The sequence below is a fragment of the Podarcis cretensis genome (genome assembly GCF_951804945.1).
Source record: "Podarcis cretensis genome assembly, chromosome: 8".
Lineage (NCBI taxonomy): Eukaryota > Metazoa > Chordata > Lepidosauria > Squamata > Lacertidae > Podarcis > Podarcis cretensis.
In genome coordinates, this window is record NC_137177.1 from 23,617,133 (window position 1) to 23,643,580 (window position 26,448).

At 48.9% G+C, this 26,448-nt stretch overlaps 1 protein-coding gene across 1 annotated transcript; it reads left to right on the top strand.

Annotated features, from left to right (window-relative positions):
- Nucleotides 1-13,715: 13,715 nt before the first annotated feature.
- Nucleotides 13,716-26,044, top strand: FABP3 (fatty acid binding protein 3). The gene is made up of 4 exons (XM_079986513.1): nt 13,716-13,882; nt 20,178-20,350; nt 24,904-25,005; nt 25,726-26,044. The coding sequence occupies exons 1-4, from the start codon at nt 13,810-13,812 to the stop codon at nt 25,777-25,779; spliced, it is 402 nt and encodes a 133-aa protein (XP_079842639.1). The 5' UTR covers nt 13,716-13,809; the 3' UTR covers nt 25,780-26,044.
- The last annotated feature ends 404 nt before the right edge of the window (nt 26,045-26,448 follow it).

The window sequence follows — 26,448 nt, forward strand, 5'->3', positions numbered from 1 at the left end:
CCTACGGGAACCCTCCCTCTACAGCTCCAACAAACCATCTACCTGTATCATCCAGCCATGAGAGAAGCACGAATGATCAAGCATCAAAGCCTACGGCCCAAAATGAACTACAGCTTACTAGATAGAAATGCAAGAACACCTTTGCTTTTATTTAGTTAAGGATTGGGGTACCTAGGCCTAGGGGTCAAACTAGCCTTCCAGGCCTCTTGGGACTCTCCCTAGGCCACCTGCCCAGGCACAGCCTTTAAGGGAGGATGGAGAGTGATGTGGCCAGATTACCAAGGCAAAGCAGAGTTCCTGTGTTTCTCACATATATATTAGTTTTTTAACATACCATTTTCAACAGTAATTAAACATACATTTACATCTTATTCAATTTTATGACTTCCATCAGTCCTGTCTGAAAATGTACCAATCTAATCTCCTAGGATGCATTTCTTACTTTCCCTATTACATTTAAAACTCATTACCAATATCTCTTTTTCTACTTTGTAACACTTCATATATTTCTCCTTACAAAACTTCTTGTAGTCCTACTAGCGTAATTTGTTGGCTACAATTGCTCTTCAACTAGTTCATATATTTCTTCCAATCTTCTGTAAATCTCTGGTCCCGCAGGTTTCAAATCCTTCTTGTCACTTTGTCCAATTCTGCATAGTCCATTAATTTCGTCTACCATTCTCAGAGTTCCTGTGTTTCTCAGACTTAGCCATCAAGCCTGCAGGAATAGTTCTACAGAGCAATAGTGTCATTCATGGGCCAGAAGTCAGCTTCACCTGCTGAACAGTAGCCTGAAGGGAAAGGAGGCTGGGGCCAACTAGTTCTTGTCAGTGCCTTCTCCTCCACATCCTTGAAGGCTGATCAGCTGCAGGTGGAGCCACTCCTTCTTCTCCCCCCACCTTCAGGCTGCTGTTCGGCTGCTGACTCCTGGCCCATGACACATACTGATTCCCATGGAACGGTTGTAACTCAGTGGTGGAGCATCTGTTTCGTGTGGTCCTTGGTCTAATCCCTGCCACTTACAGATAGGACTGGGAGAGACTGCTGTCTGAAATTAGATTATACCAAGCTGGGTGTATGAGAGGCTTGTCTCAGAATAAAGCATTTTACTAGGCTTCCATTGGTTTCAATGGATGAGCTGCAGTATCTTTTCTGGACTTGACGAGGGTGGCGCTGCAGCACAGGACATTGAAGATTAGTAGCTGCTTTCAGCTGCAGCTGCTTTCAACATGTGGCTCCCACTCACCAAACCAGTACAGTGGTACCTTGGGTTACAGACGCTTCAGGTTACAGACTCCGCTAACCCAGAAATAGTACCTTGGGTTAAGAACTTTGCTTCAGGATGAGAACAGAAATCGCATGGCGGCAGCGGGAGGCCCCATTAGCTAAAGTGGTACCTCAGGTTAAGAACAGTTTCAGGTTAAGAACGGACCTCCAGAACGAATTAAGTTCTTAACCCGAGGTACCACTGTAATAGTCTCCAGGTGTAGTTGGACTCCAACTCCCATCAGCCCCAGACAGCATGATCAACATAATCGGCAGTCTCTCCTCCCACCCACAGCCAAGGTTTGGGCCAACTCCAAACCACTTTAGTCAAGCGATGCCCAAGAGGACAATGTGCTGAGCAAAGAAATAGTTTTGGGTAGCAAGAGGATATAGTACAAATGCCCTTTGACTTCCTTCCAGTGCCCAACATTACCTTGTTAGCAGCCACTTCAACTGCGGTTCAAGCTGGTCGTGTTGTGTAATTATTTTGTTCAAGTGGGCAAGGATGTTAAAAAGTAACTATGCCCAAAGAGGCAGAAGAAAGCATTTGGAATGAGAGCTCTGCACAAACTGGAATTTGCAGAGTGATCTTCACTGTGGAACACAACAGCATCAGAACCTGTTGAACACCAGCCTACACAATTAGCAATCCTATACAAATCGGGAATTCAGTTCCTCAAGGAGGAATCCTTATGTAGCCCAAACTCATGAACAAGAGATAATGGGGGGGGGGGGTATAAGATAACTAAAGAGAAGTGTTTTCAGTGGTCACAGAATGCTGGCTGGCTGTTGGAGGAAGAGGAATGGAAAATCTGGGGAGGGGAGAACAGAATAGAATATGGAATAAGATATGGCTGGCTGTCACCCTGAAAAGCAGAACTTCATGCTGCAACATTGTGTTGCGGGTCTCAGTTTTTATAGACTGGCGGGGAGTGCTTGCCACTACCAGGGGTAGTTAAAGAAAACAAAAAAAAATCAGAATTTAAAATGGGTAGTATGATGTTATGTACTGGGTTGAATAGGATCCAAACTGCAGCAGTCTGATTGGCCCTAGAACAATAGGATCCAAAAGGCAGCAGCCTGATTGGTCCTAGAACAATAGGATTCAGAATGCAGCAGTCTGATTGGTCCTAGAACAATGCAGCAGTATGATTGGTTGGCAGGAACTACCCAATCATGCTCCAGATAGAAGTGAATCCACAACCTGATTGGCTTACAGTAGAATTCCGGAATTAGCCAATCATGTGCAGCCCATTGTGTAAATAATGTATATAAAGCAGATACCTTGAGGGGACTTTCATTCATTCCTCCTCACCACTATGAGCTGAATAAAGAGCATGAAATCACTTTGCGACTCTGAGTATATTTCACTGGCGACGAGGATGGGATCCCGCTGAGCTGACTGCCACACACAGCACCGCAGCACCGCCACCTGCCGCATCGCTGCCTCGCACCGTGTATCCAGGCTTCAGCTCCGGGACACAAGGAACTCAGAATGGCAACCAACAGCAGCTTTTCGCCGTTCAACCCAGCATCTGGAGACTGGGAAGCATACGCCTCCCGTTTCACCTTCCTCCTAGAAGCCAAAGGGGTCACCGATGAAGAAGACGCCAAGAAGAGGGCAATATTCTTCAGCGTCTGCGGAGAGGAGACGTTTGAAATCGCCCGGGCTCTCCTTGCGCCTGAAGACGTCGCTACTGTTCCATACAAAACAATAATGGAACAGCTGAAGGGGCACTTTTCGCCGCAGCCCTCAGTGGTGGCTCGTCGAAATGCCTTCTACGCAAAGCGGCAAGCCCCTGGGGAAACCATAACTGGGTTTGTGACCTCTCTCCACCAAGCCACCCGGTTCTGCAACTTCTCAGAGCTGGAGAACATGCTTCGTGACCGCCTCGTCGGTGGCCTGAGGGATGAGAAGCTGCAACGACGCCTCTACGCTAAGAAGGACCTAACGTTCCAGGTCGCTCTGGAGGAGGCCCTGGCAACGGAAGCTGCCGAGAGGTCGACGCAAGAGGCACGGCCGAGCCAGCCATCCCAACCGAGGGTCCACCATGAAGACCTCACCGACGACTCAGGATCCAACAGGGAGGAGGTGCACCGAGTACAGCAGCGCACTCAAGCAGCCCACATACCACAGCTGCCTCGACGAGAAGGAGGGAACTGCACAAGCTGCGGAGAAAGTCACGAGAGGAGGACCTGCCGTTTCCGCAACGCAGAGTGCAGGCAGTGCAGAAAATCAGGACACATCGCCCGGGTGTGTCTGGCTCGGCCCACCCGACGCCAGGCATCAGATGACCAATCCAAGAGCCCCAGGTCCCGGGGCCCAACGCACCAAGGCAACTCGACTGAGCTCACGGACTTCCAGGTATACCAGTTGCCCCACCCCAACGTAGAGAAAATTTATGTTGACGTACAGATAGAGGGGGCCCCATGCCGCATGGAGCTTGACACGGGTTCAACTCTATCCATAATCTCGGCAAGGACCTTAAAGAAACTGTGTCCTACTGGGGGTCCCAAACTCAGGCCGGCCCCATTCACCCTCCGGGACTTCCAGAAACGTAAGGTCCCCACAATGGGGGTGGGGACCTTCAGGGTGCAATACCGAGGGCGGACGCGGCAACTGGAATTGCTGGTGGTCAAGGGCCCCTACATTAGCTTACTGGGATTGACATGGTTTGGACCACTGGGGCTAGCCGTCACCGGGGTGAACCACACTAGCTTACAAGTGGACGTGGACACCATATGCAAGGAATTTCCGGGGGTTTTTGATGGGAAATTGGGACAGTATACGGGCCCCCCCATTGCTCTACAGCTTGACCCCGCAGTACGACCGGTCAGGCTCAAGGCCCGCCGGGTCCCGTTCGCCCTGAAACCCCGTATAGACGAGGAATTGGACCGGCTTGTGGAGCAAGGAGTGCTGGAGCCGGTGCCTAATGCCCCCTGGGAAACCCCAATTGTCACACCCGTCAAGCCTAATGGTTCGGTCCGCATCTGCGCAGACTACAAATGTACCATAAACAAGGCCCTTACGGCCCATGCATACCCAGTGCCAGTGGTCAGCCATGTTCTTGCCACCCTGGCTGGGTCGAAAATTTTTGGCAAGCTGGACTTGGCCCAAGCATATCAACAGCTGCCAGTAGATGAGGCCACAGCAGAGGCACAGACGATTGTGACGCACAGAGGAGCATTCAGGGTAAAGCGGCTGCAATTCGGTATCAGCGTGGCACCAGGCATATTCCAGAATCTAATGGACTCTCTACTTAAAGGGATTCCTGGCGTCACCCCCTTCTTCGATGATGTGTTGATTGCCGGGCCCACACCAGAGGAGTTTGAGGACCGCCTCCGCACCGTTCTGCACCGTTTCCAGACGGCGGGTCTCAAGGTGAAGCGGGAAAAATGTCTACTAGGAGTGCCTCAGGTGGACTTTCTAGGATTTATGGTGGACGCAGAAGGGGTCCACCCGACTGGGGACAAGGTACGGGCCATTTGTGATGCCCCAGCGCCCAAGAACAAGACTGAACTTCAGGCCTTCTTGGGACTATTGAACTTTTACCATTCCTTCCTTCCCCACAAGGCGGCGGTAGCGGAGCCCCTACACAGACTCCTGGACAAGCGGGCCCCTTTGGTGTGGGGCCAGCACCAGGAGGCCGCATTCCAGGCAGTCAAGGACTTGCTTGTCTCAAACTCGGTCTTGGCACACTTCGACGAGAGGCTGCCGGTGGTGCTAGCATGCGACGCCTCGCCCTATGGAATTGGCGCTGTCCTGGGACACCAACTCCCGGATGGAAGAGAGGTACCAGTGGCATACTTTTCCCAGACACTCAACGCAACCAAGCGGAACTACTCGCAAATCGACAAGGAGGGTCTGGCAATCGTGAAGGGAGTAAAAAAATTCCATGATTTCTTGTATGAAAGACTGACCACAAGCCGTTGCTTGGCTTGTTTGCCCCTGAAAAGCAGACCCCCCAAGTGCTGTCTCCTCGCGTCCTCAGGTGGTCAATTTTCCTTGCCAGCTACCAGTATGCACTGATTCACCGTCCGGGGAAGGCGATGGGCCATGCGGACGCCCTCAGCAGGCTACCACTACCGGAAACAGGCCCCGACCCAGCACCTGCACAAGAGGTTATGAGCCTGGAGCTGCTTCCTGACCGCCCCATTCAGGCACAAGAAGTTGCACACCATTCCAAGAAAGATAGGGTCATCTCCCGGGTCCTGGACTGGGTGTGGAGGGGATGGCCCAGCAGCAGCCCCGGGCCAGAATTCGCCGGCTACACAACCCACAAACATGAACTGTCGGCCCACAAGGGGTGCCAGTTATGGGGAAGCAGGGTCGTTGTTCCCCAGCCCCTCCGCAAAAGGGTCCTCACAGCCCTACACGAGACACACCCAGGGGTAGTAAGAATGAAGGCCCTTGCCAGGAGTTATGTGTGGTGGCCAGGGATCGACGGAGAGATAGAGGCCTGGGTCAAACACTGCCAGGCCTGCCAAGAATCCCGCCCAGATCCCCCAAGGGCCCCAGTCCAGTCCTGGGAGTCCGCCCGAGCACCATGGTCACGCCTGCATGTGGACTTCGCTGGCCCCTTTCAGGGGAAAACATTCTTCATAGTGGTGGACTCCTACACCAAATGGCTGGAAGTCGCACTGGTACCGTCCACTTCTACGTCCGCAGCCATCCGGGTACTACGCAGGCTGTTTGCAACCCACGGGCTCCCTGACACTCTCGTCTCAGACAACGGGACTGCATTTACGTCAGGAGAATTCCAAACCTTCACAACGCAGAACGCCATCCGCCACATCCGTTCGGCGCCATTCCACCCTGCCACCAATGGCCAAGCAGAACGCATGGTGCGGACCACCAAGGACACCCTTCGCCGTATGACACAAGGGGATTGGGAGTACCGCCTTGCCACATTCCTTCTAGCACAGCACAGCACCCCCAGCTCAACGACTGGCCGGAGCCCCGCTGAACTACTAATGGGTCGGCGCCTTGCAATCAGATTGGACCGCCTTCACCCCGATAGAGCTCAGGATGAGGCAGTGGTGGGGGAAGGCAAGAACCCCCGGACCTTCGAGGCTCAGGACCCAGTGTACACAAAGAATTTTGGGGCAGGCCCAGCATGGGTACCCGCCACAGTCACCAGGGTCACTGGCCCCGTGTCGTATGAGGTGCTAACGGATGGGGGGCAATGCTGGCGCCGCCACTGCGACCAGATACGGCGACGATTCCCAGGAGAAAACTAGGAGGAGGAAAGGGCAGAGGAGTCCCAAGGGAACAGAGGGGCAGTGAGGCCCATAGAGCACGAGGGGCCAGCAGGAGAGGCAGAATCAGTAAATACAGAGAGGACCTGCGAGGCCGAAAGGACACCGGAACCAGAACCACGACTGAGTGAGCCGGTTGCGCCAGACCAAACAGCCCCATCACAGCCAGCATCCTTGGAACACGAGCCAGAACCTGAACCCCGGACCAGGGAACACCCCAGGCCGCAACGCACACGTAGGCCGCCGGCGTACCTCGAGGACTATGAATGCGACCTCCCGGGCAGGACTGGAACTTAGAGGGGAGGGGTGTTATGTACTGGGTTGAATAGGATCCAAACTGCAGCAGTCTGATTGGCCCTAGAACAATAGGATCCAAAAGGCAGCAGCCTGATTGGTCCTAGAACAATAGGATTCAGAATGCAGCAGTCTGATTGGTCCTAGAACAATGCAGCAGTATGATTGGTTGGCAGGAACTACCCAATCATGCTCCAGATAGAAGTGAATCCACAACCTGATTGGCTTACAGTAGAATTCCGGAATTAGCCAATCATGTGCAGCCCATTGTGTAAATAATGTATATAAAGCAGATACCTTGAGGGGACTTTCATTCATTCCTCCTCACCACTATGAGCTGAATAAAGAGCATGAAATCACTTTGCGACTCTGAGTATATTTCATATGAATTGTGAGTTTTGGCCCACCATGCCAAAAAGTGGGTGAAATCACGCCGAAGCCATGATTTGGTCTTGATTAAAAAATGGCTCCTGGCATCCAAATTACAGTAAAGTGACTGTTCCTACCTCAGGAACTCTTGGACAAACCTATGCCAAAAAATGGTTGAAGTCATGCCTAAGTGAAGTTTCGGTCTGCCATCTTGATTCAAAATGGCACCCACCTTCCAAATGTCAACAAAGACTGCCGCCCCCACCCCAGGAACCCTCGTGCCAAGTTTGACGACAATATATCAAGGACCCATAGGGAACGGAGAAGTGGACAAAGAGACAGACAAACCTCTTGCCAAAATATATAGCAGATGGGCTGGTTGCAAGGTCCGAATCTAACACAGGCAGACAAGAATTTAAAAGGTCAGTGGTAGATGACTTGGGCACAGCTAGGCCTCCAAACCTGGAGAGGCAGTTATATAGTGCCTGCAAAGTCTCTCCTGCAGGGAGTGAGGAACTTTTTTGAGCCTGAGGGCCATGTTCACTCATGAACAATCTTCCAGGGGCCACACAACATTAGCATGCAGCACCAGAGGTAACAGTGGGTGCAGCAATGGGTGTTCCTCTCATTTCATACAGCAGGCCACACCAAAGCTGCAGATTTCTAAACAACCCCCACCTCTCCATCATCCATCGTGCCATGCAACAGACATTATCCCAGTGCCAGGACACAATCCAGCAGGACAGAAGCACTTGAGGACACTGGCAGAACAACCCCTGCCAGCACTTGGAGCGTGCCCCACCAACACCCAAGATCCCCCAAGCTTTGGGGGGGAGATCATGGGCACCCTGGACAGCATCTCCGGTGCCCTGCAGCCTCAGTGCTGCCCAGTGTACCCCCGCCCCTGCCTTCCTACCCTACTGCTTGTGGAGAAAGGTGAGGTGTGTGGCCTAAGGAGAGTCCCCAAGGCCAGATATGCAAGACACATGGTGTCAGGAGTGCATGCAGGAGCCAGGCCCTGTGACCAGTAGGGGTTTGCAGGACTGGGGCTTTCCTAAGTTTGTTCTGGAGAGGCAAGGTGTGGCCGCACAGGTGAGACCGCTTGGTAACTCACTGCACCTGGTGGCAAGAGCTGGGAAAGGATACAAGGTCAGCATTTCACTTTGGCTCTTTGCCACATCAACTCGTTTCCTGCCTTTGGCTTCTTGCTTCCTGATCCTTGGACCTTGGTTTCTTGACTCCTTGCTTCTTGATCCTCAGGCCCTCGACTTCGTGACTCCCTGCTTCCTAACCCTCGGATCCCTGGCTTCTGGACTCTCGCTCCTGCTCCCACCCCGTCATCTTTCCCCCTGTCCCGACGTTCTCAGCCGGGGCTTCGATCGCCTGTAGACCGGACTGTGACACATGGCCTCTAAACCTTGGGTTCCCCAACTCTATTGGTTATCCAGGTTGCCTGGTTGCTGAGGCAGTCACCTCAAGCAGTGCTGGGGACAGATGAGAGGGGTGGCAGATCAAGAAGAAGAGGGGTGTCCTCATGTACCTTTGCCATTTCTCCTTTGGCTGTGAATGCAGCACTATGAGGAACTTGTTGCTGCCCTCCTGGGCAGGGCTCTGAGGCCAGCGGACCCCCCCTCCCCCGGCTGTCTTCAGTCACCTCAAGTCATGGGTTCCCCACGGAGGCCAATACAGGCCAGTGGCAGAGTGCACAGCTCTCAGCCACTGCTCTTCCTGTTTGTTACCTTTGGCCACTGGCTTGGGTGTGCCATTCTCCGCTCAGAGCTCTTGCTGCTTCTCATGAAGCATCCTCATTGAAAGACCTACATTGGCTCCCAGTACGTTTCCGAGCACAATTCAAAGTGTTGGTGTTGACCTTTAAAGCCCTAAATGTCCTCGGTCCTGTATACCTGAAGGAGCATCTCCACCCACATCGTTCTGCCTGGACGCTGAGGTCCAGCACCAAGGGCCTTCTGGCAGTTTCCTCACTGCGAGAAGTGAGGTTACAGGGAACCAGGCAGAGGGCCTTTTCAGTAGTGGCGCCCACCCTGTGGAACGCCCTCCCATCAGATGTCAAAGAGATAAACAACTACCTGACATTTAGAAGGCATATGAAGGCAGCTCTGTTCAGGGAAGTTTTTAATGTGTGACATTTTAATGTATTTTTAATCTTTGTTGGAAGCCGCCCAGAGTAGCTGGGGAAACCCAGCCAGATGGACAGGGTACAAATAATATTTTTTTATTATTATATATCCTTAACAAACTATGATTCCCAGGGTGGGTGCACTATTTTCTGATTTGCCTCAGGTGGCAAAATGTCTTGGGCCGTTCCTGTCTCTGGTGCATTGCAGAAGTTGCAGAACATTAAGGCGAGGCAGACAACTCTAAGCATGATTTTGAGAAAGCTGACATTATTGAATGTAACACAGACCACATTCCATGCGATACTTAGCCCCCCAACACAACTCAGATTTCAGTATCAAAGTCAGATCCAGGAGCCGTTGTTGCTGCTCTTAGTGCTGAGTCAGGTGACTCCAGGCCCAAGGTGAACAGGGTGGGCAGTGCTTTCGGGAGCCATGTTGCTCTGCAGCTACTAGACAGCATGGCTTGTGCAGGAATCGGTAGCAATATGGACTGAGGCCACCTGGCGTCTCTTTCCAGCAGTGGGCCGGGAGCCAGCACTGGGAAAGCAGCCTTTGGCAGGGTCAGCAGGACAGAGTGACCTTGCTGGGAAAGGAGCATGCCCTAAATAGTCTGGTGGCATTGCCGAAACCCGTTGAATAAATAATCGCCGTCACTCTTCTGTCCGAAAGAAGATTGTCACATCAGAGACTACCTTCATGGCAACAATTAGTTTCCCACAGTCGGACCAATCCAAAGCTCATGGGATCTGTATGTGCACATCAGAGTCCCTATATGCACAAGCAATAACTCTGAATCAAGGCTGGCTCTGTGTGTGGCCAAGTTGCTCCTGCACCTTTAAGAATTGTGTAGGTAAGGGGATTTTAGCTGTTGTAGTTATTAAAGGCGCAGGGGCCCTGTGCTCTTTTGCTTCCAGCCAGCCGAGTGGGGAGAGGCATCAAGCTGAGCACAGTAGAGAGAGCAGTGTTCATCTAGAATTGGCAGATTAGCCAGAGGTTAAATTCTGCTGCTTTAGCCACATGTGCCAGTTCCCAACACAGAATCAAACCCTGCCCACCAGCTGGCATCATGCCCCGTTTATTAGAGTGATGGCCTCAGAGGCCTAATTTGACTCCCAGTGGACCAGAGGTTTCACACCCATAAGCTAGGCCAGGCATCCCCAAACTCGGCCCTCCAGATGTTTTGGGACTACAACTCCCATCATTCCTAGCTAACAGGACCAGTGGTCAGGGATGATGGGAATTGTAGTCCCAAAACATCTGAAGAGCTGAGTTTGGGGATGCCTGGCCTAGGCTATCCTCCTAGTGGTGCATCAATAAATCTTCTAGCACATTTGCAAAGCTAAACAGGGTCTAGTATGGTTTCAAATTGTATGGGGGACTTCTTGTTGAGATTCCCGCATTGCAGGGGGTTCGACGAGATGACCCTGGGGGTTCCTTCCAATTCTACACTTCTATGAGATGGATCTAGAAACAGAATACAAAGTCCTTCTATAGTTCTACACAATCCTTCTTCTTCTTTTTCCATTAGTTCCCACCACCACCCGTACCGACACATGTGGCATTTAATGATGTTTTATGATGCTTCTGCCTGCCCTTGGCTTTTACTGTTGTTTGTTCCTTTTATAACCATTGCAGTTTTCATTGTGCTTTGCTTCATTTTGTTGGAAGCAGAAATGCTGCATGAATGGCAGAGCACTAAAAAGGTAAAAGGTAAAGGACTCCCGGATGGTTGAGTTCCGGCAAAGGCGACTATAGGGTGTGGTGCTCATCTCGCTTCAGGTTGAGGGATCTGGCATTTGTCCACAGACAGCTTTCCGGGTCATGTGACCAGCATGACTAAACTGCTTCCGGCACAACAGAACACCGTGACGAAAACCAGAGCGCATGGAAACACCATTTACCTTCCTGCCAGAGCGGTTCCTATTTATCTACTTGCACTGCTAGGTTGGCAGGAGCTGGGACAGAGCAACGGGAGCTCACCCCATCAAGAGGATTCGAACCGCCAACCTTCTGATCGGCAAGCCCAAGAGGCTCAGTGGTTTAGACCACAGCGCCACCTGCTAGCAGTACCCTATCGGTGGTGCTGTGGTTGCTGGGATGGCACAAGGCAATGGTCATAGCAGCTCCGTGTTGGCCATGACCTCACTGCCGCCTTGCCTCATCCCCATTCTGGGGAATTCAGTGCCACTGCCAGTCCACCCCTCTCATGCCATGGCAGGTTGATATAGACCACATTGAAGCCTATGAGGAAATGCTGAGTGGCTGTCAATATTTTAAATCAGGGGTGGCTAACCTTTTTATGCCCAGGGAGGTTCCCTTTGCAGAACTGGGGGGGGGGGGAGTGAGTGGGATTTTGCAGCCCCGTGTATATTAATTAAAACGATTGAACTTAAATTATAATTAATGGTTACTATTAATTCAACTAAATTTTGGAGAGGTCTTGGGAGACCTTAATATAGCTATGTGTTGTGGGGAGAGGAGAAGGCCCATGGGTCAGGGTTTTACCATACCTGTTTTAAATGATGCCTCCTTAAGTATTTCAGTCAAAACTCTCTTAAAGAGACTCAGGAGGACAGAAGGGAGATGCAAATAGGGACATGTGCACAGAAAAGCAGCTCTTTTTGGGACCTCAAATTCAGCATGGTTTTTTTTGGGGGGGGTGAGATTGCCACGACTGGTTCCCCATCCCTTTAACACAATGCATTCCCTAATAAACCTGATGGGCTGATGGGAACATGTGGAGGGCACCAGCTTGGCAAAGGCTGTTCTTATGAATGTAGCCCCAACCCCTATCAACTTGAATGTCTGAAAAACGCCTATCTGCAGGCCTTTAATCCACTGCTGTGTTGCAAAGGCTATGGCAGAAGAAACACAGATTCACAGAATTGTAGAGTTGGAAGGGACCCCAATGGTCATCTAGTCCAACCCCCTGCTATGCAGGACTCCACCTTTGGGTGGGTGGGCTCAAACCACCAACTTTCTGGTTAACAGCCAGATGCACTGACCCATCAATAGGTGAGAGTCAGGGAGTGGGGCTTGGGGATTTCAACAAGGGCCCACCTACCTCCTTGCAAACATCACTTAAGAACTGCTTGCAGCACTTTCAGAAAACAAAGCCGACAAGTTGATTGTGGCATGCTCTTTCACAGATCAGAGGCACGAAGTGCTGTCCTCAGTTGACCAGAATATGTCTATATTTACACGCGGGTAAGGGGTGAAGGAATGTTGATAGTGGGGTCAAGAACCAACAACATGCAAAGGGAGAGAGCCAGCATGCTGCGAGTTCCAATCCCCACCCAGCCATGACCCTCGTTCAGGCCACAGGAACGCAGGAAGCCGCGTCAGATCAAGGGTCCATCTAGCTCAACATTGTCTACACTGACTGGCAGCAGCTCTCCAGGTTTCAGACTGGGGGTGTCTCTCAGCTCCACCTGGCAGAAGGTCCACCTGACCTTTTGTGTGCAAACCAGACGTTCTGCCATTGAGCTGCAGCCCTTCCCTGTTTGCTGAGTATAATTGGTTGGTCTGCGCTATGAATTCCACCCAAAGACAGCGACAGTCCAGAAACGCCCTCCGACTGCCACGCTGCGTACTCACCTACCTGGGAGTAAGCCACATTTGATTCAGAGAGGCTGGCTTCTGAGTAGATATATCTAAGACGGTGCTGTTAGCAGGACAGTCCCTCTCCCGCTCTCAAACACACACACACACGCAGTGCACCCTACTTCACAGGGTTGTTGTGAAAATAAAATTGGACAGAGAACAGTGTATACTGCAGCTCCTCATACAAAAGTGCTAGAGATTAGCCTATCATACAAGAGGCACCTGCTGAAATTCCCTCTTCTTACCCCAATTAAGGTGGAGCAGCCTCATCCCCTTTTGCATTTGGCCTGCCTAGCAGGAAAGATGGCATAAACTTACAATACAACGACAATTATAGCAATAGTAATTAAAGAGGAAGCACAGATCCCAACGCTGCAGTGGCCACTTCTATTTTATCGTATCAGTCTGGGCACAACCCCTGCCCCTTCTAAACCCAGTGATAGGCCACAGCAAAGTCTGCCAGGGACCGTGTCTGTGTGGGGGCTGGGATGGCCGAGAGGCTACACCAGTTGAATCCCAGCCTGTCTTGTCGAGACGCTACACTAGTTGAATCCCAGCCTGTCTTGCAGCAGCACCACCAAAAGCGGCTCCACCCGGCAGGCGTTCCTAAAGGCTTCGAAAGCATTCGGTAGCTCGTTCGGGCTGCTCCAATCTCCCGGCTTGCCGCTTACAAGGGGTGGGGGTGCGGGGTATGACGGACAGCCCATCACTTGCTCTTTCCCACCCATGTGATCAGAAGCAAGAGCTATTTAAGGGAGGCCGGCGGCCGCGCCTGGAAAATATATATATATATAAATATAAAGAGCGCCAAGCTAGCTAGCAAGCGCGCTGCGTGAAAGCCTCTCTCCTCGCTGCACAAACATTCCCGGCAAGGTTCGCCATGGCTGAGGCTTTCGCAGGCGTCTGGAACCTGGTCGACAGCTGCAATTTCGACGATTACATGAAAGCTATCGGTAAGAGCAGGGATACTATTTTTCCTCCCGTTTTGGGGGGGTGGGGTAGGGGAGAGACTGCCTAGGAAGAGAGCGCACAACCTTGCAGGCTGCTGGCACTGCAACCCCGAGAAGGCCAGCGGGGTTTTTCCTTCCACCATCAATCACTCGCCCGCCCGGGAGGCTGAAATGTTATCGGTGCATCTTGGAATGCGCTCGGCTAGGGCAGCTCGCTCGGTGCGGTAACGCGTTTGGTAACGCCGAGCGCCGGCGAGCTGGGGCGTTTTCTCCTCCGCGGCCATCTGGAAATCCCTTGGATAAATTGAGCCGCCAGCCACGTGGGCGGAGGGCCGGCATTTCATTCAAACCTTGCCGTTTTGTAGTACTGAAGGGGCTCCGCGGCGGATTAGGCTGCCGGGAGAATCCTTCCCTCTTAATCCCTTCTGGGTGTAAATGCGTTTAATTCGGATCCTTGCCGTGGCTGCAGGTGGTGCGTAGGGTAATTCGGGTATATTGCATTCTGATAGCCCCAGCCCCACCCCCGGAGGTGCAGAAAGCAGAACCCCCGCGTCACAGCATAATCCCAGGTCTACCAGGGAGGAGACCTATTGAATTCCATGGAGCTTACGCCCAGGTAAGGGTAGTTAGCGGTGGTTAGGGATTGCAGCCATCCATTTGTTGTAGCAAAACGCAGCCTTGGGGCGCTTTAAGAGCGAACGCGTGCACTAGGTGGCGTGGGCTTTCCTGGATTTGCAGAGGAGAGGAAAACGCCACGTGTGGAAAGGGTTGGGGACGCGTGTCTGCCGCTGCAGCGAGCAAAACTGCACGCTTCTCGGCGCGTTTCAATAAGCCAAGAAAACGGATCTAGCTGCCCAGTCGTGAATCTCGAGTATGATGGAATATCTCTCGTGCATGGTGCTTAGCCTAGAACTAAGCTTAATGGCGCTTGCTTCCGAGTAGACGCACAAAAGGTCTCGCGGTTAAGAGGCGCCCGGAGGCACCGGGCGAGGTCAGAGCGGTGAACCAAGTTTGGGGAAGAGGGCGGGGAAAGCCAGCCCGGGGCAGCTGCGCTTTCGGCGCATCTTCCATTTGCGCTAGGCCACGCCGCCTCCGCCCAGGGCGCTCCTCTCTCCGTCTGTGGGGCGATTGGTTTACGCTGGTTGGAATGGGGCCAAACCCCGCCCGCTTGGCTCCTGCAGCGCCTTGGCAGATCTGCCCGCCCGAGATTTATTCCTCCTCTTATTCTTAAGCCACAAGATGGAAAGGGTGGCATTTAAACCTATCTTAGCCTGTGCTATGCAAAGCAAATGACTCGGTGACTTACTCGGAAGTAAGTCCCATCATAAGTAAGACTTGCTCCGAAGTAAATGCAGGCAGAATCACTGCATAAATGATGGAGAGTTGAGCAGGAGACTTATTTTCTTTTGTTTCTCTAATTTCATGTTCATTACTATTTGATTACATTTATATGGCAACTTTCCTCCCAGGAGCTCGAGCTGTCCTAAACGGTTCCTTTTCCTTCCCATTTTATCCTCACAACCCTGTGAAGTAGGCTGTGCTGTGAGTGACTGGCCCCAGGTCACCCAGTGAATTTATGGCCGAGTGGAGATTCGAACCCTGGTCTCCCAGGTCTTAGCCCAATAGTCTAGCCACTACACCACACTGGCTCTCTTAATACGTTCAGCCTTTTATTCTCTCGCTTTTATATGTGAACCCTGAACAGCCCTATACACCCCCTCATTGTATTTATCTGGTAATCCACTGCCCTACACTTTATGGGGAAGGGCATGCCTCATTTCTGCTAGCTGCTACCATTGTCATTAGTTAGGGGTCAGAGTAGTTAGACTCTCCAGGGCTCTGTAATGCATATGTATCTAAGTGCGTGAGCATTTGCACTAAAGCCCCATGCAGTGTTCAGCCTGCCATTTTGCACAAAGCTTGAGGTATACTTGGAGCTGCTTATCTGGACTGAAGGACTCTTCCTACTCCCCCTTCCGATTTCTCCCTCTGTCTGCAAACGTGGGTCGTGAGTGCTGCTGGACTGGTACCTAAAAACCACCAAAACAAAACCCACTTAAGACAAGCAGGAGGTATCAGCATATGTGGAGAGAATCCTGAAGGGGAGCCCTCCCCCCCCCCAAGGCTCCATGAGTACTGAGCATGCTCAGTAGCCATGGAATGTAAGGAAAAATCAGAGTGAAAAAATTCAAAGAGTTTGGGGGTATTGTACATAATACATCCAATTGGCAATAATGAAGGGGAGAGTTAGAGGGTACTCAGTGCAGAATGTGAATAAAGAATGGATAGGTTTTAAGTGTGCTCACTAGGTTTTAAGTGTGCTCACCTGAGTGCTCACTGGAAGGACAGATCCTGAAGCTGAGGCTCCAGTACTTTGGCCACCTCATGAGAAGAGAAGACTCCCTGGAGAAGACCCTGATGTTGGGAAAGATGGAGGGCACAAGGAGAAGGGGGCAACAGAGGACGAGATGGTTGGATAGTGTTTTCGAGGTTACCAGCATGAGTCTGACCAAGCTGCGGGGGGCAGTGGAGGACAGGAGTGCCTGGCGTGCTCTGGTCCATGGGGTCACGAAGAGTCGGACACGACTAAACAACAACAAAGGTTTTAAAGAATATTTGAAAATCTTTTATAATAGCAAAAACCTCCTAGCAGACCTTAAATGATTCTTGTAATGTATAGACAACAAACTAAAGAATATTTCTCAGAAAGAAATTAAGGAAACAAAGTATAATATGATACTGTGTAAAAAATAATATGAGACTTAGTTTTTTGAGAACAATCGGAAGTTTAATATCTTTCTTTCTTTCATTTATTTTCTTTTTCTTTTTGTTGTGTAGTGTTAGTGCATAAATTGTAAAATGGCAAATTGTTGTGTAAATATGTGTTGAATGTTTAATAAAGATTTTTTTTTTTTAAAAAAAAGGAAATGTAGGATGACAGCTCAAAAAGAGAGAAGGGAAAATGCAAGGAGAGTGGAATTATCTGCTTAGAGAGAATATTGGGTGGCTGGAAGCTTGGGACAAGAGCACTTCTATTAGGAGGGGGAATATGCTGCAACACTTTGTTGCAGGACCCACTTCTATTACTCCTTTAAACTCCAAAAACAAACATCTTTCAGATTGATGGGCTATGAGGCTATGGCAGGGTTAAAGAATACAGCAGGTGAAATAGACTCTTCCACAGAGTTATGACATGAAGAGGCTCAGGTGGTGTTCTGTGGTTTGATGACTAGGGTGTTATGTGCCTTTTTTCAGCTGGAAAACGTTGGAGGCTGTGATGCTCTGTGGAACTTCTTGTGTGCTTGTTGGAACTGGGAAAAGTTGCTGGGAGATTGTCTGAGAGTGGCAAATCAGTACAGAACAGGCGGGGCCTAATTTCAGGTGGCATGATAAATATGCTGATTAAAAATTTAAAATATCAAAAATTTGGAAGAAATTGCAGATGAGGGCAAAGTACCTTTTGGCCCTGTACACTCTTTGGCCAGGAAACTGGAAGATGAGATCAGGTTCACATGACGCCATACATTTAAAATACTATGCTACCACTTTAAACAGTTGTGGCTTCCCTCAAAGAATCCTAGGAGCTGTAGTTTAAGGGTGCTGAGAGTTGTTAGGTAAAGGTAAAGGGACCCCTGACCATTAGGTCCAGTCGTGGCCGACTCTGGGGTTGCAGCGCTCATCTCGCTTTACTGGCCGAGGGAGCCGGCATACAGCTTCCAGGTCATGTGGCCAGCATGACTAAGCCACTTCTGGCGAACCAGAGCAGCGCACGGAAACGCCGTTTACCTTCCCGCCAGAGCGGTTCCTATTTATCTACTTGCACTTTGGCGTGCTTTCGAACTGCTAGGTTGGCAGGAGCAGGGACCGAGCAACGGGAGCTCACCCTGGTGCAGGGATTCGAACCGCCAACCTTCTGATCGGCAAGCCCTAGGCTCTGTGGTTTAACCCACAGCGCCACCCACGTCTCTGAGAGTTGTTAGGCAACTACTATTCCCCTCACAGAGCCATATTTTTCAGAGTTGTCTGGGAAAAGGGACTAATTGTTAAACCACTCGGAGAATTGTAGCTCTGGGAGGAGAATGGAGCAACTCTCAGAACCCTTAACAAAAATCCCAGGATTCTCTGAGGGAAGCCATGAGTGTTACAAGTCCTATAACAGTGTTTTAAATGTATGGTGTGAATGTGGCCAAGATTCTACCTTAATGAGAAATTGGGCAGAATCCTGCCTGCATGCTTTCTGTTGTATCTCTCAATAAGTAAAGGAGTTAGAGACTTGCTTATCTTCTGTGTGTGTGAGAGAGAGGGGGGGTGGGTTGGAATATTCCAGGGAAGGTCAGTTCCCATGGTGCTTATCTTCCTTCTAGAAATTCTAGCATACCTTATTGCACTCTGGGCAAGATTATTTTCCTCCTCCAAGGACACTCGAAGGCCCCAGTAGACATTGTGACATGTTTGGAGGAACTAAGGGCATTTATTTAACTGGCAATAGCAATCCAGGATCTCAGCAAATGCTTTCAACATTGTCTGCTAACTGGAATCCTTTTTACGGTAACTGGAGACCCCAGCAGTTGGGGTTTTCTACAAGAAAAGCAGCATGTTCTCCATCCCTGAGCTTCTGACCCTTCTGTTAATCATAGGAACCTACAACATAATCTTGTAATGGGTCACACCACTGACCTATCTTGCTCAGTATTCTCTATATTTAGGGGTGGCGAAACCCAGGACCGGGGGCCAAATCCTTCTGTACAAAGATAAAATCTGTATTTGTTGCTTTGCCCGCTTTTGCCTCTGGCCCCACCCACCATGTTGTGCTGTCCTTGGAAGACTGCCCAGAAGAGGATGTTGAATTGTAAAATTGGAAGGGACCCCATTGGAAGGGCTCATTTAGTCCAGCCCCCTGCAATGCAGGAATCTTTTGCCCTACATGGGTCTTGAACCCACAACTCTGAGATTAAGAGTCTCATGCTCTGCAGACTGAGCTTGAGCTGGAAAGTTTCCCAGGCCTTGCTCCTCATTGACTAGATATCAGACACGTTGGGCATGCTTGGCTGTACCTGAGAATAATGGGGACATCAAACCTGGTACCTTCTGCATGCAGATCAGATGCTCTATCACTGAGCTTACGATCCTTTTCCCAATCACAAAGGATATGGAAGAGATCTCGGTTTTAAGAGCAGAACTGACCTGGGAAGCAGAAAGGAAAAACTCACCCACCCTGAGATTTTTTGACAGTTCTCACCTTTGGGAGATGTGGAGGTGAGGTTCACCACCCACCCCATCTTCAAAGTAACCCTCTTAAAATTGTATCTATTAGGCCACCTTTTCTTCAAGGGGCTCCCCATTTTAGCCTCCCAGCACCCCTGCGAGGTGTGCAAGGCTTGGTGAATGCCACTGGTCCAAGGTCATGCAGTGGGCCTCAAGGCAGAACAGGAATTTCACCCTGGGTCTGCTCCAGTCCTAGTCTGACACGCTATACACTACGCAACACACTAGTTGCAGATCTGGGGTGTGTGTGTGTGTAAGGTTTGCTGGTCATAGGGTGCAATGCATAGGGAAGACTGGGCCGCTCTGGTGGGAGCACAACGAAGCCGTTCCTTTCCATTGCAGTTGCCAGCAAGGGTACGAATCCAATCAGATTAGCAGCTAAATGAGGAGAGGTCCACCCCCAAAGGAATGCAAATGGTAAGAGTCTTGCCACACTGCTAAATCCTGCCTGGAGAGCTCTCCTTTGCAGCTTATCATATACAAACATGTGGGTCTCTTAGGAGTCCTCTCCACTTACATGGCTGAATGCCAGAAAGAACACTCCCTACAAGGACTGGTGATGGAGGGCTGATTTCTCTATCTCAGTAAGTCAAGAAGGACTCGCTTGCTCCACCTTCAGTGCAACTGATTTCATTTTGATGAATAAGCCTTTGTTCTTTTTGGTGGTGTGGCTGGGTGTTGGGTTATTGTGTTCTGTTGTGTGTGTGTGTGTGTGTGTGTGTAACCAAGCAGTTTTGCAAGCAGCTCTTTCGAGAAGGTATAGGGGAACCTTGGGCCCTCCAGATGTTGCATCAACCCTAGTGAGCATAGCTAATGGCCCACAATGATGGGAGTTGTGGTTCAGCAACATCTGGAAAGGTCAAAGATTCCCACACCTCCACCTTCTTTTTAATCCTTCATTAGCTTTCTTCTGTCTTAACAAATCTGCTTTTCATACCAGCATCCCATTAATGCTGTGATTATTATGGCACACTGACTTCCAAGCTTCTAGGCTGCTAATTCCCACCCCCTTTAACCTCTCCTTTTCCTGCAGGCGTGGGCTTTGCCACGAGGCAGATGGCTAACCTGACCAAACCCACCACCATTATTGAGGTTGACGGCAACAAGATCACCCTCAAGACCCAGAGCACTTTCAAGAGCACGGAGATCAAATTCACAATAGGAGAAGAATTTGATGAGATGACCGCGGATGACAGACATGTCAAGGTAGAGTTCTGGCTGTCAAGATTGTGACTGCAACCCTTGCTAGGTCCCATCAGGAGCTACAAAAGGGTTAGACAAGAATACAGAAGATGTTTTATAGCCGATCAGACTGATTTGTCTATTTAGCCCATGACTGTCTAGTTTGGCTGGCCATGTTGTCAGCTGCTGGCAGTCCAGGCTGGTCTATTTAGGGCAAATGGGACACTACCACACCATCCCGGGGCTGGCCTTAGCCAGCCCTCACCTGCTTGCCTTCTTACTTGCATCCACTTCAAAGGGGTAGCACTGTTTGCTATCTTCCTGCTCCTTAGTCCCTTAGTCCTTAGTTGCCCTTGTATATAGCCCAGCAGGAAGGATTGTGCTGATGAGTACTTTTACTATGTAAATAACTTTGTCTCTCTTTTTTTATTTTGATTTCTTTGTTTCTTATCTTTGTTACTTCTTTATTTCTTTATAAATTTTCTATTTTATATAATTTTCTATTTTTTTTACCTGTTAAGAGATAGTACATAATGTTTGTATAGACATGCAAATCGTTTAATCAATAGAGAATTGATAGTTAAAAAAAATAAAATAAAACTCAGCAGGGGATGGGGCAAAACCAGAATTAATTGATTCTGCTTGTCATTGACTCTGCCTTCCACCCTACCATTCCAAATGAACACCAGCCACCACTGCCTGCTGCCTGATCCTTGTCTCTCGAGATGCCAGGACGGAACCAAATCAGTGGAGATTAAGTCTCACACTGGCCACAATGCCTATGTCCTGCCACTTGGTTGGGAATCACCAGTGGGGAGATTTTCTGTTGTGCTGCTGCTCTGCTTGCAGGCTTCCCGTGAGCACCTGGTTGCCCACTCTGAGAACAGGATGCTGGGCAAGCTGGACCTTTGGCCTGACCCCATAGGGCTTTCCTTCTGTTCTTAACTTGGGGAGAAATGCCGAGGTGCTGCAGAAACATAAAGTGATGAGGAGGGCCTGGGAGAGAGAATGCAGAAGGTCAGGAAATGGGAACATTTGGCCCTCTGCTTGTTGCTGAACTACAGCTTCTGTCAGCCCAGAATGACCAAAAGCCAGGAATAATGGAAGTTGTAGTTCATCAACCTCTGCAGGACCAAAGGTTCCCTACGCTTGGAGTAGGTGCTCAGTTCTACAGGACAGCCTCTCCTGGTATGCCCCGCAGAGGACCTTAAGGTCCACAAATGACAACATTCTGGAGGTCCCAGGTCACAAGGTGGTTAGGTTGGTCTCAACTAGGGCCAGGGCCTTTTCAGTACTGGCCCCAACTTGGTGGAACACTCTGTCACAAGAGACTAGGGCCCTGCAGGACTTGACATCTTTCCGCAGGGCCTGCAAGACAGAGCTGTTCCACCTGGCCTTTGGTTTGGACTCAGTCTGACCCTTATGTCTCCCTCCCCTTATGGTTTTGATCTATGGGCTACTTTTAAAATGAGGCTGCATTTTAAATTGCATTTTAACCTGTATTTTAAATTGGGTTTCCCCCCCCCCCATTATGTTTTTACTGTAATTTTACTGGTGTTAGCTGCCCTGAGCCTGGCTCTGGCTGGAAGGGCCGGGGTATAAATAAAATTTATTACTATTAATTGTCATTAATCAGGCTGGTCTGTTTCATTATGAAGACTGTTTTATGGTCCATACGGAAAGGGCTTTGTTTGGGAGTAGCCCAGGGTACCTGAGCCCTTGGTCATTTGTGCTGCCACCCCCCAAACTCTCCTACTCCTTCTCCCCCTTATTTTCAACCTTTGCTTGCAGAGCTGCTGGGCTTGCTTGCAGAGCTGCTGTGCAAAGCTGGTGAGATCCCAATAACCCAGTCTCTTAACTTGCCTAGAAGTCTTCTCTACATTCATTCAAATTTATGCCATGGGCTTGTGACCAGAGTCCTTTAGGTACCTAGTCACACCCCTGTCATTGCATCTGACCAGACCAGAGCTTACCTGTTTTTCTATAAGCGTTGGGTTTTTCTTTAGGTGTTAGTGCTTTTTTTAGGGGATACTCAAGAGTACACAGTACTGGCACCTCTTTTTGTTGTTAAAAAGTGTGGCACTTACTGAAACAACTTCAATAAAAAAGTACTGAGTGTTAGGTTATTCCAGTTTTGGAGCAGAGTTAGATTTGATATCAATTTGGAACAAGTGGAACCTGTAATGAAAGCAGGGCAGGTGCATGCTTACTCTAGAGCAGGCCATGCTGAAATCAGCAAGTCTTATTTTTGAGCAAACCAGCGGAGGTTTGCACTGATTAACAACCTTAAGTTTGTATACTGGATTCCTATTCATCAAAGTGGTTTTCTCTTACCTGTTATCAGATCCTGAACAAACCAATTCCGTTGCTGTGACGTTGATATTTATGGTCTGTCAAAAGAAGCTGTGCTACTGGTTTCTACCCTCAAATGACACAGCCTGCAGCTCTGAAGCCTTGCCGGGGGTGGGTGGGGTTTAAAATAAAAAAGTAGGTTAGAGCGTATTAAAACAATTCTTCTTTTCAATAATCACATAGCCATGACTCACTGCAGGATCTCTGTTACTGGTGAGAGCAGCTTGTGATGATGCCACGACATATTTTAAAAACTAGGGTTGTGAGCTGAAACTGATTTTAATTGAGGGGTTGAGTGTGAAAGATCCATTTTTGCCCTGGTATGTTAATGTGATGGGGAAAGAAGGGCTTTTTGTTCCAAGTGGTGAAAGTAAATTCTTCCAGTGCTTTTCCTTATTCTCAAAAAGGTGCTTGTATTGCTGGTGTGCAGTTTCAGTTACCCTTGCTTAAAGGAAAAAGCCAAATGACTTAATTGACTAAAAATATTGTTTTAAGTGGTGTACAGACACTTGTCAAGCAAAACGTAATGGGCGGGAGGCAATGGAAATATCTCATTTGCATTCCATAGGAAGCAAGCATGTGTGAATTACTGGCAAGCTGCATGTTTGACCTTCGAAGCAAATGATTTTGGCTGGCAGGCAGCCAGAGGACAAGATGTTAAAACAACATGTATGGCCTGCGAGAGGTTCTGCTTTAGAGCTTCACAGGAGTTGCAGGGCACTCTGCACAGATGACCTGAGCCTGAAGGTTAACAATAGGATAGGCTTACAGCAGCTGGCAGCCTCACTGGCTCCCACGTTGGGCACATATAAGGGTGGGGGATATGACTCAGTTCACATTTAAAGGGGAACTTGCCAAACTTAAACCTTCTGAAACAATATGAGAACTGAAAGGCCCAGTCATCCTTCAAAATCCACACTTATCTGAAGGAGCGTCTCCACCCCCATTGTTCTGCCCGGACACTGAGGCCCAGCACTGAGGGCCTTCTAGCAGTTCCCTTGCTGCAAGAAGCCAAGTTACAGGGAACCAGCAGAGGGTCTTCTTGGTGGTGGCGCCCGCCCTGTGGAACACCCTCCCACCAGATGTCAAAGAGAAAAACAACTACCAGACTTTTAGAAGACATCTGAAGGCAGCCCTGTTTAGGGAAGCTTTTAACAGACTATTGTATTTTAATATTTTGTTGGAAGCCACCCAGAGTGGCTGGAGAAACCCAGCCAGATGGACAGGGTATAAATATTATTATTATTATTATTATTATTATTATTATTATTATTATTATATTTTCCATTGTGGTTCTTTGGCCAAGTAATGGGTACAAAGATGTTGAGCATTGTTAGGAGACCCCTGTTTTTCCTCAGAGCTACACTTCCCAAGGTTTCCTGGGGGAAATGTTTAAATCACTCTAGAAATTGCAGCCCTGGGACAGAAATAGGGGCTTCCTAACAACTCTCAGGATCCTTAACAAAGCTCCCAGGATTTTTTTGGAGGAAGCCATGGCTGTTTAAAGTGCCTTAAATCCATAGTGCAGATGGGGCCTTGCTTACAACCCACCCAAGGGATGAAACTGTCTGTCCACCTTCCTCCTCTGTAGTCTCTCTGTGTTGCGCTTGTGGAACTCAGAATTATTTTCTGTTACGAATCACAATTCTGCGGCTCTCCAATGAGCTTGATTTGATTTCTTTTTTTTAAAGATATTTATTAAAGTTTCAAAAAAAAATGGTTACAGAATAAGAGAAAAAATACAAAGTACAATAAAGTAAAAACGATTAAAAACAAATCAATCTTTTCATGTCTTGTCTTTCATTTGCTTGTTTCCCTAACCTCCTCACACCTCCCTTTTTTGTATTCCAGTTCAGTTAGTTAATTCAGCAAATCCTTTCCCTCCTTGTTTTTATCTTAATCCTTTACCTTGATGTATTTTAACTTTGCATTCTCACCTAATAACAATCCATTTTTACATACTCCTTTATAACATTGCTGCTAAAACCACTTAACTTCATTCCGACATCATTCTAACATTCATTAATTTTGCAATATTTATGTAAGTAGTCTTTAAATTTCTTCCAATCTTCTTCCACCGACTCTTCTCCCTGGTCTCGGATTCTGCCAGTCATTTCCGCCAGTTCCATATATTCCATGACCTTCATCTGCCATTCTTCCAGGGTGGGTAGATCTTGTGTCTTCCAATACTTTGCAATGAGCTTGATTTGATTTCTTTCTTTCAGTCCCTTGTGACACTAGATGGAGGGAAGCTCCTTCATGTGCAGAAATGGGATGGGAAGGAGACCTCGCTAGTCCGAGAACTGAAGGACGGAAAGTTGATTTTGGTAAGACAAAGTACGCTGCTCTTTACCTGTGGCCTACATGGGCAAGTTAAAAATTTGAAGAGAAAACTGCAAGGGAAGGAAATCACTCCTGGAAACTATTTAACCTGCCTCCAACCCCACCCCACCCCTGGTCACATGAAAGTGTGCCTGGAAAAAAACAAGCAAGTAACTCTTTACTTTAGCTGCCTCTGCAATTTAATGGTTGGTTAGCTATATCAATTAGAAACATTTTGATCAACTGCAAGAGGTGCCCACTTAATCAGCCTGCAGGGTTGTTGTTCTTACTTTTTCAAATTTGTGCTTTAGACAAGTACATACAATCCTTGTCTGTGGATGCTCTGCCCCACCCTGGAAACACTCATGCCAAGTTTGGCAATGATATCTCAAGAGCCAAACCTATGCAAAAAAATGTCAAACTAAAGTCCCATCCTGGTCCGCCATCTTGATTCAAGATGGTGTCACCAATATGGTGATAAAGTCTTCTGCACCCAGCTTGGAAACCCTTGTGCCATGTTTGGCAACGATATTTCAAGAGGCAGGCAAGCCTATGGAGAATAGACAGTCAAACCTCTTTCCAAAATATACATTAGATATTAGCCCACCCTTATGGTTTTGTAAGTAATGCCCCAAGACTAAGTCATTATACAGTCTAGAACAGGCCTCCTGGGCGGGTCACAGGGTTTCTGGGGTAAGACTTGCTTACGTTTTCTTCTCTTTCAGACTCTGACGATGGGCACCGTGGTCTGCACCCGTACCTATCAAAAAGCAGAATAAGAGCCTGTACCTGTTCTCTTGCCAAGTCACCCAATGCCAAACTTGTTGCCAAATTGCCTTTGTGATTCCCTTCCTCCCCACAAGTGTTTTTTGTATAGTTGTTGAACCTTTTTGAATCTGTTCAGTATGCAACTTGAACTCTCTCACCCCTGATCTTTGGGGTTTTCTTTTCTTTCATTGCTTTTTTTAAAAAAAAAAAATACTGAAGAAGTGGGCGAGGCAGAAACAAGCTATGTGGAAGTAATAAACTGAAATAGTTGTGTAATGGTGTCTGGCTGAGTCTCTGTCTGCTTGCCCTTAATGACATAACTGGGATTATGACTAATAAATCATTCCATTTGTGTGTGTGGGGGGGGGAGCTTTTCAGCCCAGGGGCCACATTCTTTCACAAGCAACCTTTAGAGGGAGCCATGTGGTAGTGATGAGCTGGGCCAAAGGCACAGACTCCTAATAGTAGGGTGCTTTCCAGCAGCAACATTTCTACACACACAACTCACACAATGCAAACAAAGAGACATTGTCATAGTTGAACACTGCAGGAGGGGTGGAGCCAGGTCTGGTGAGGGGTGTGGCTTATGGAGAATCCCAAGGGCTAAACAGATACAGTGGTACCTCAGGTTACAGACTCCGCTAACCCAGAAATAGTACCTCAGGTTAAGAACTTTGCTT

Excerpts from the sequence above, each read along its gene's own strand:
- FABP3 (XM_079986513.1), top strand. The coding sequence starts at position 13,810 with ATGGCTGAGGCTTTCGCAGGCGTCTGGAACCTGGTCGACAGCTGCAAT. Across the intron at positions 20,351-24,903 it reads CGGATGACAGACATGTCAAG|TCCCTTGTGACACTAGATGG; the intron begins GTAGAGTTCTGG and ends TCTTTCTTTCAG. Across the intron at positions 25,006-25,725 it reads AGGACGGAAAGTTGATTTTG|ACTCTGACGATGGGCACCGT; the intron begins GTAAGACAAAGT and ends CTTCTCTTTCAG.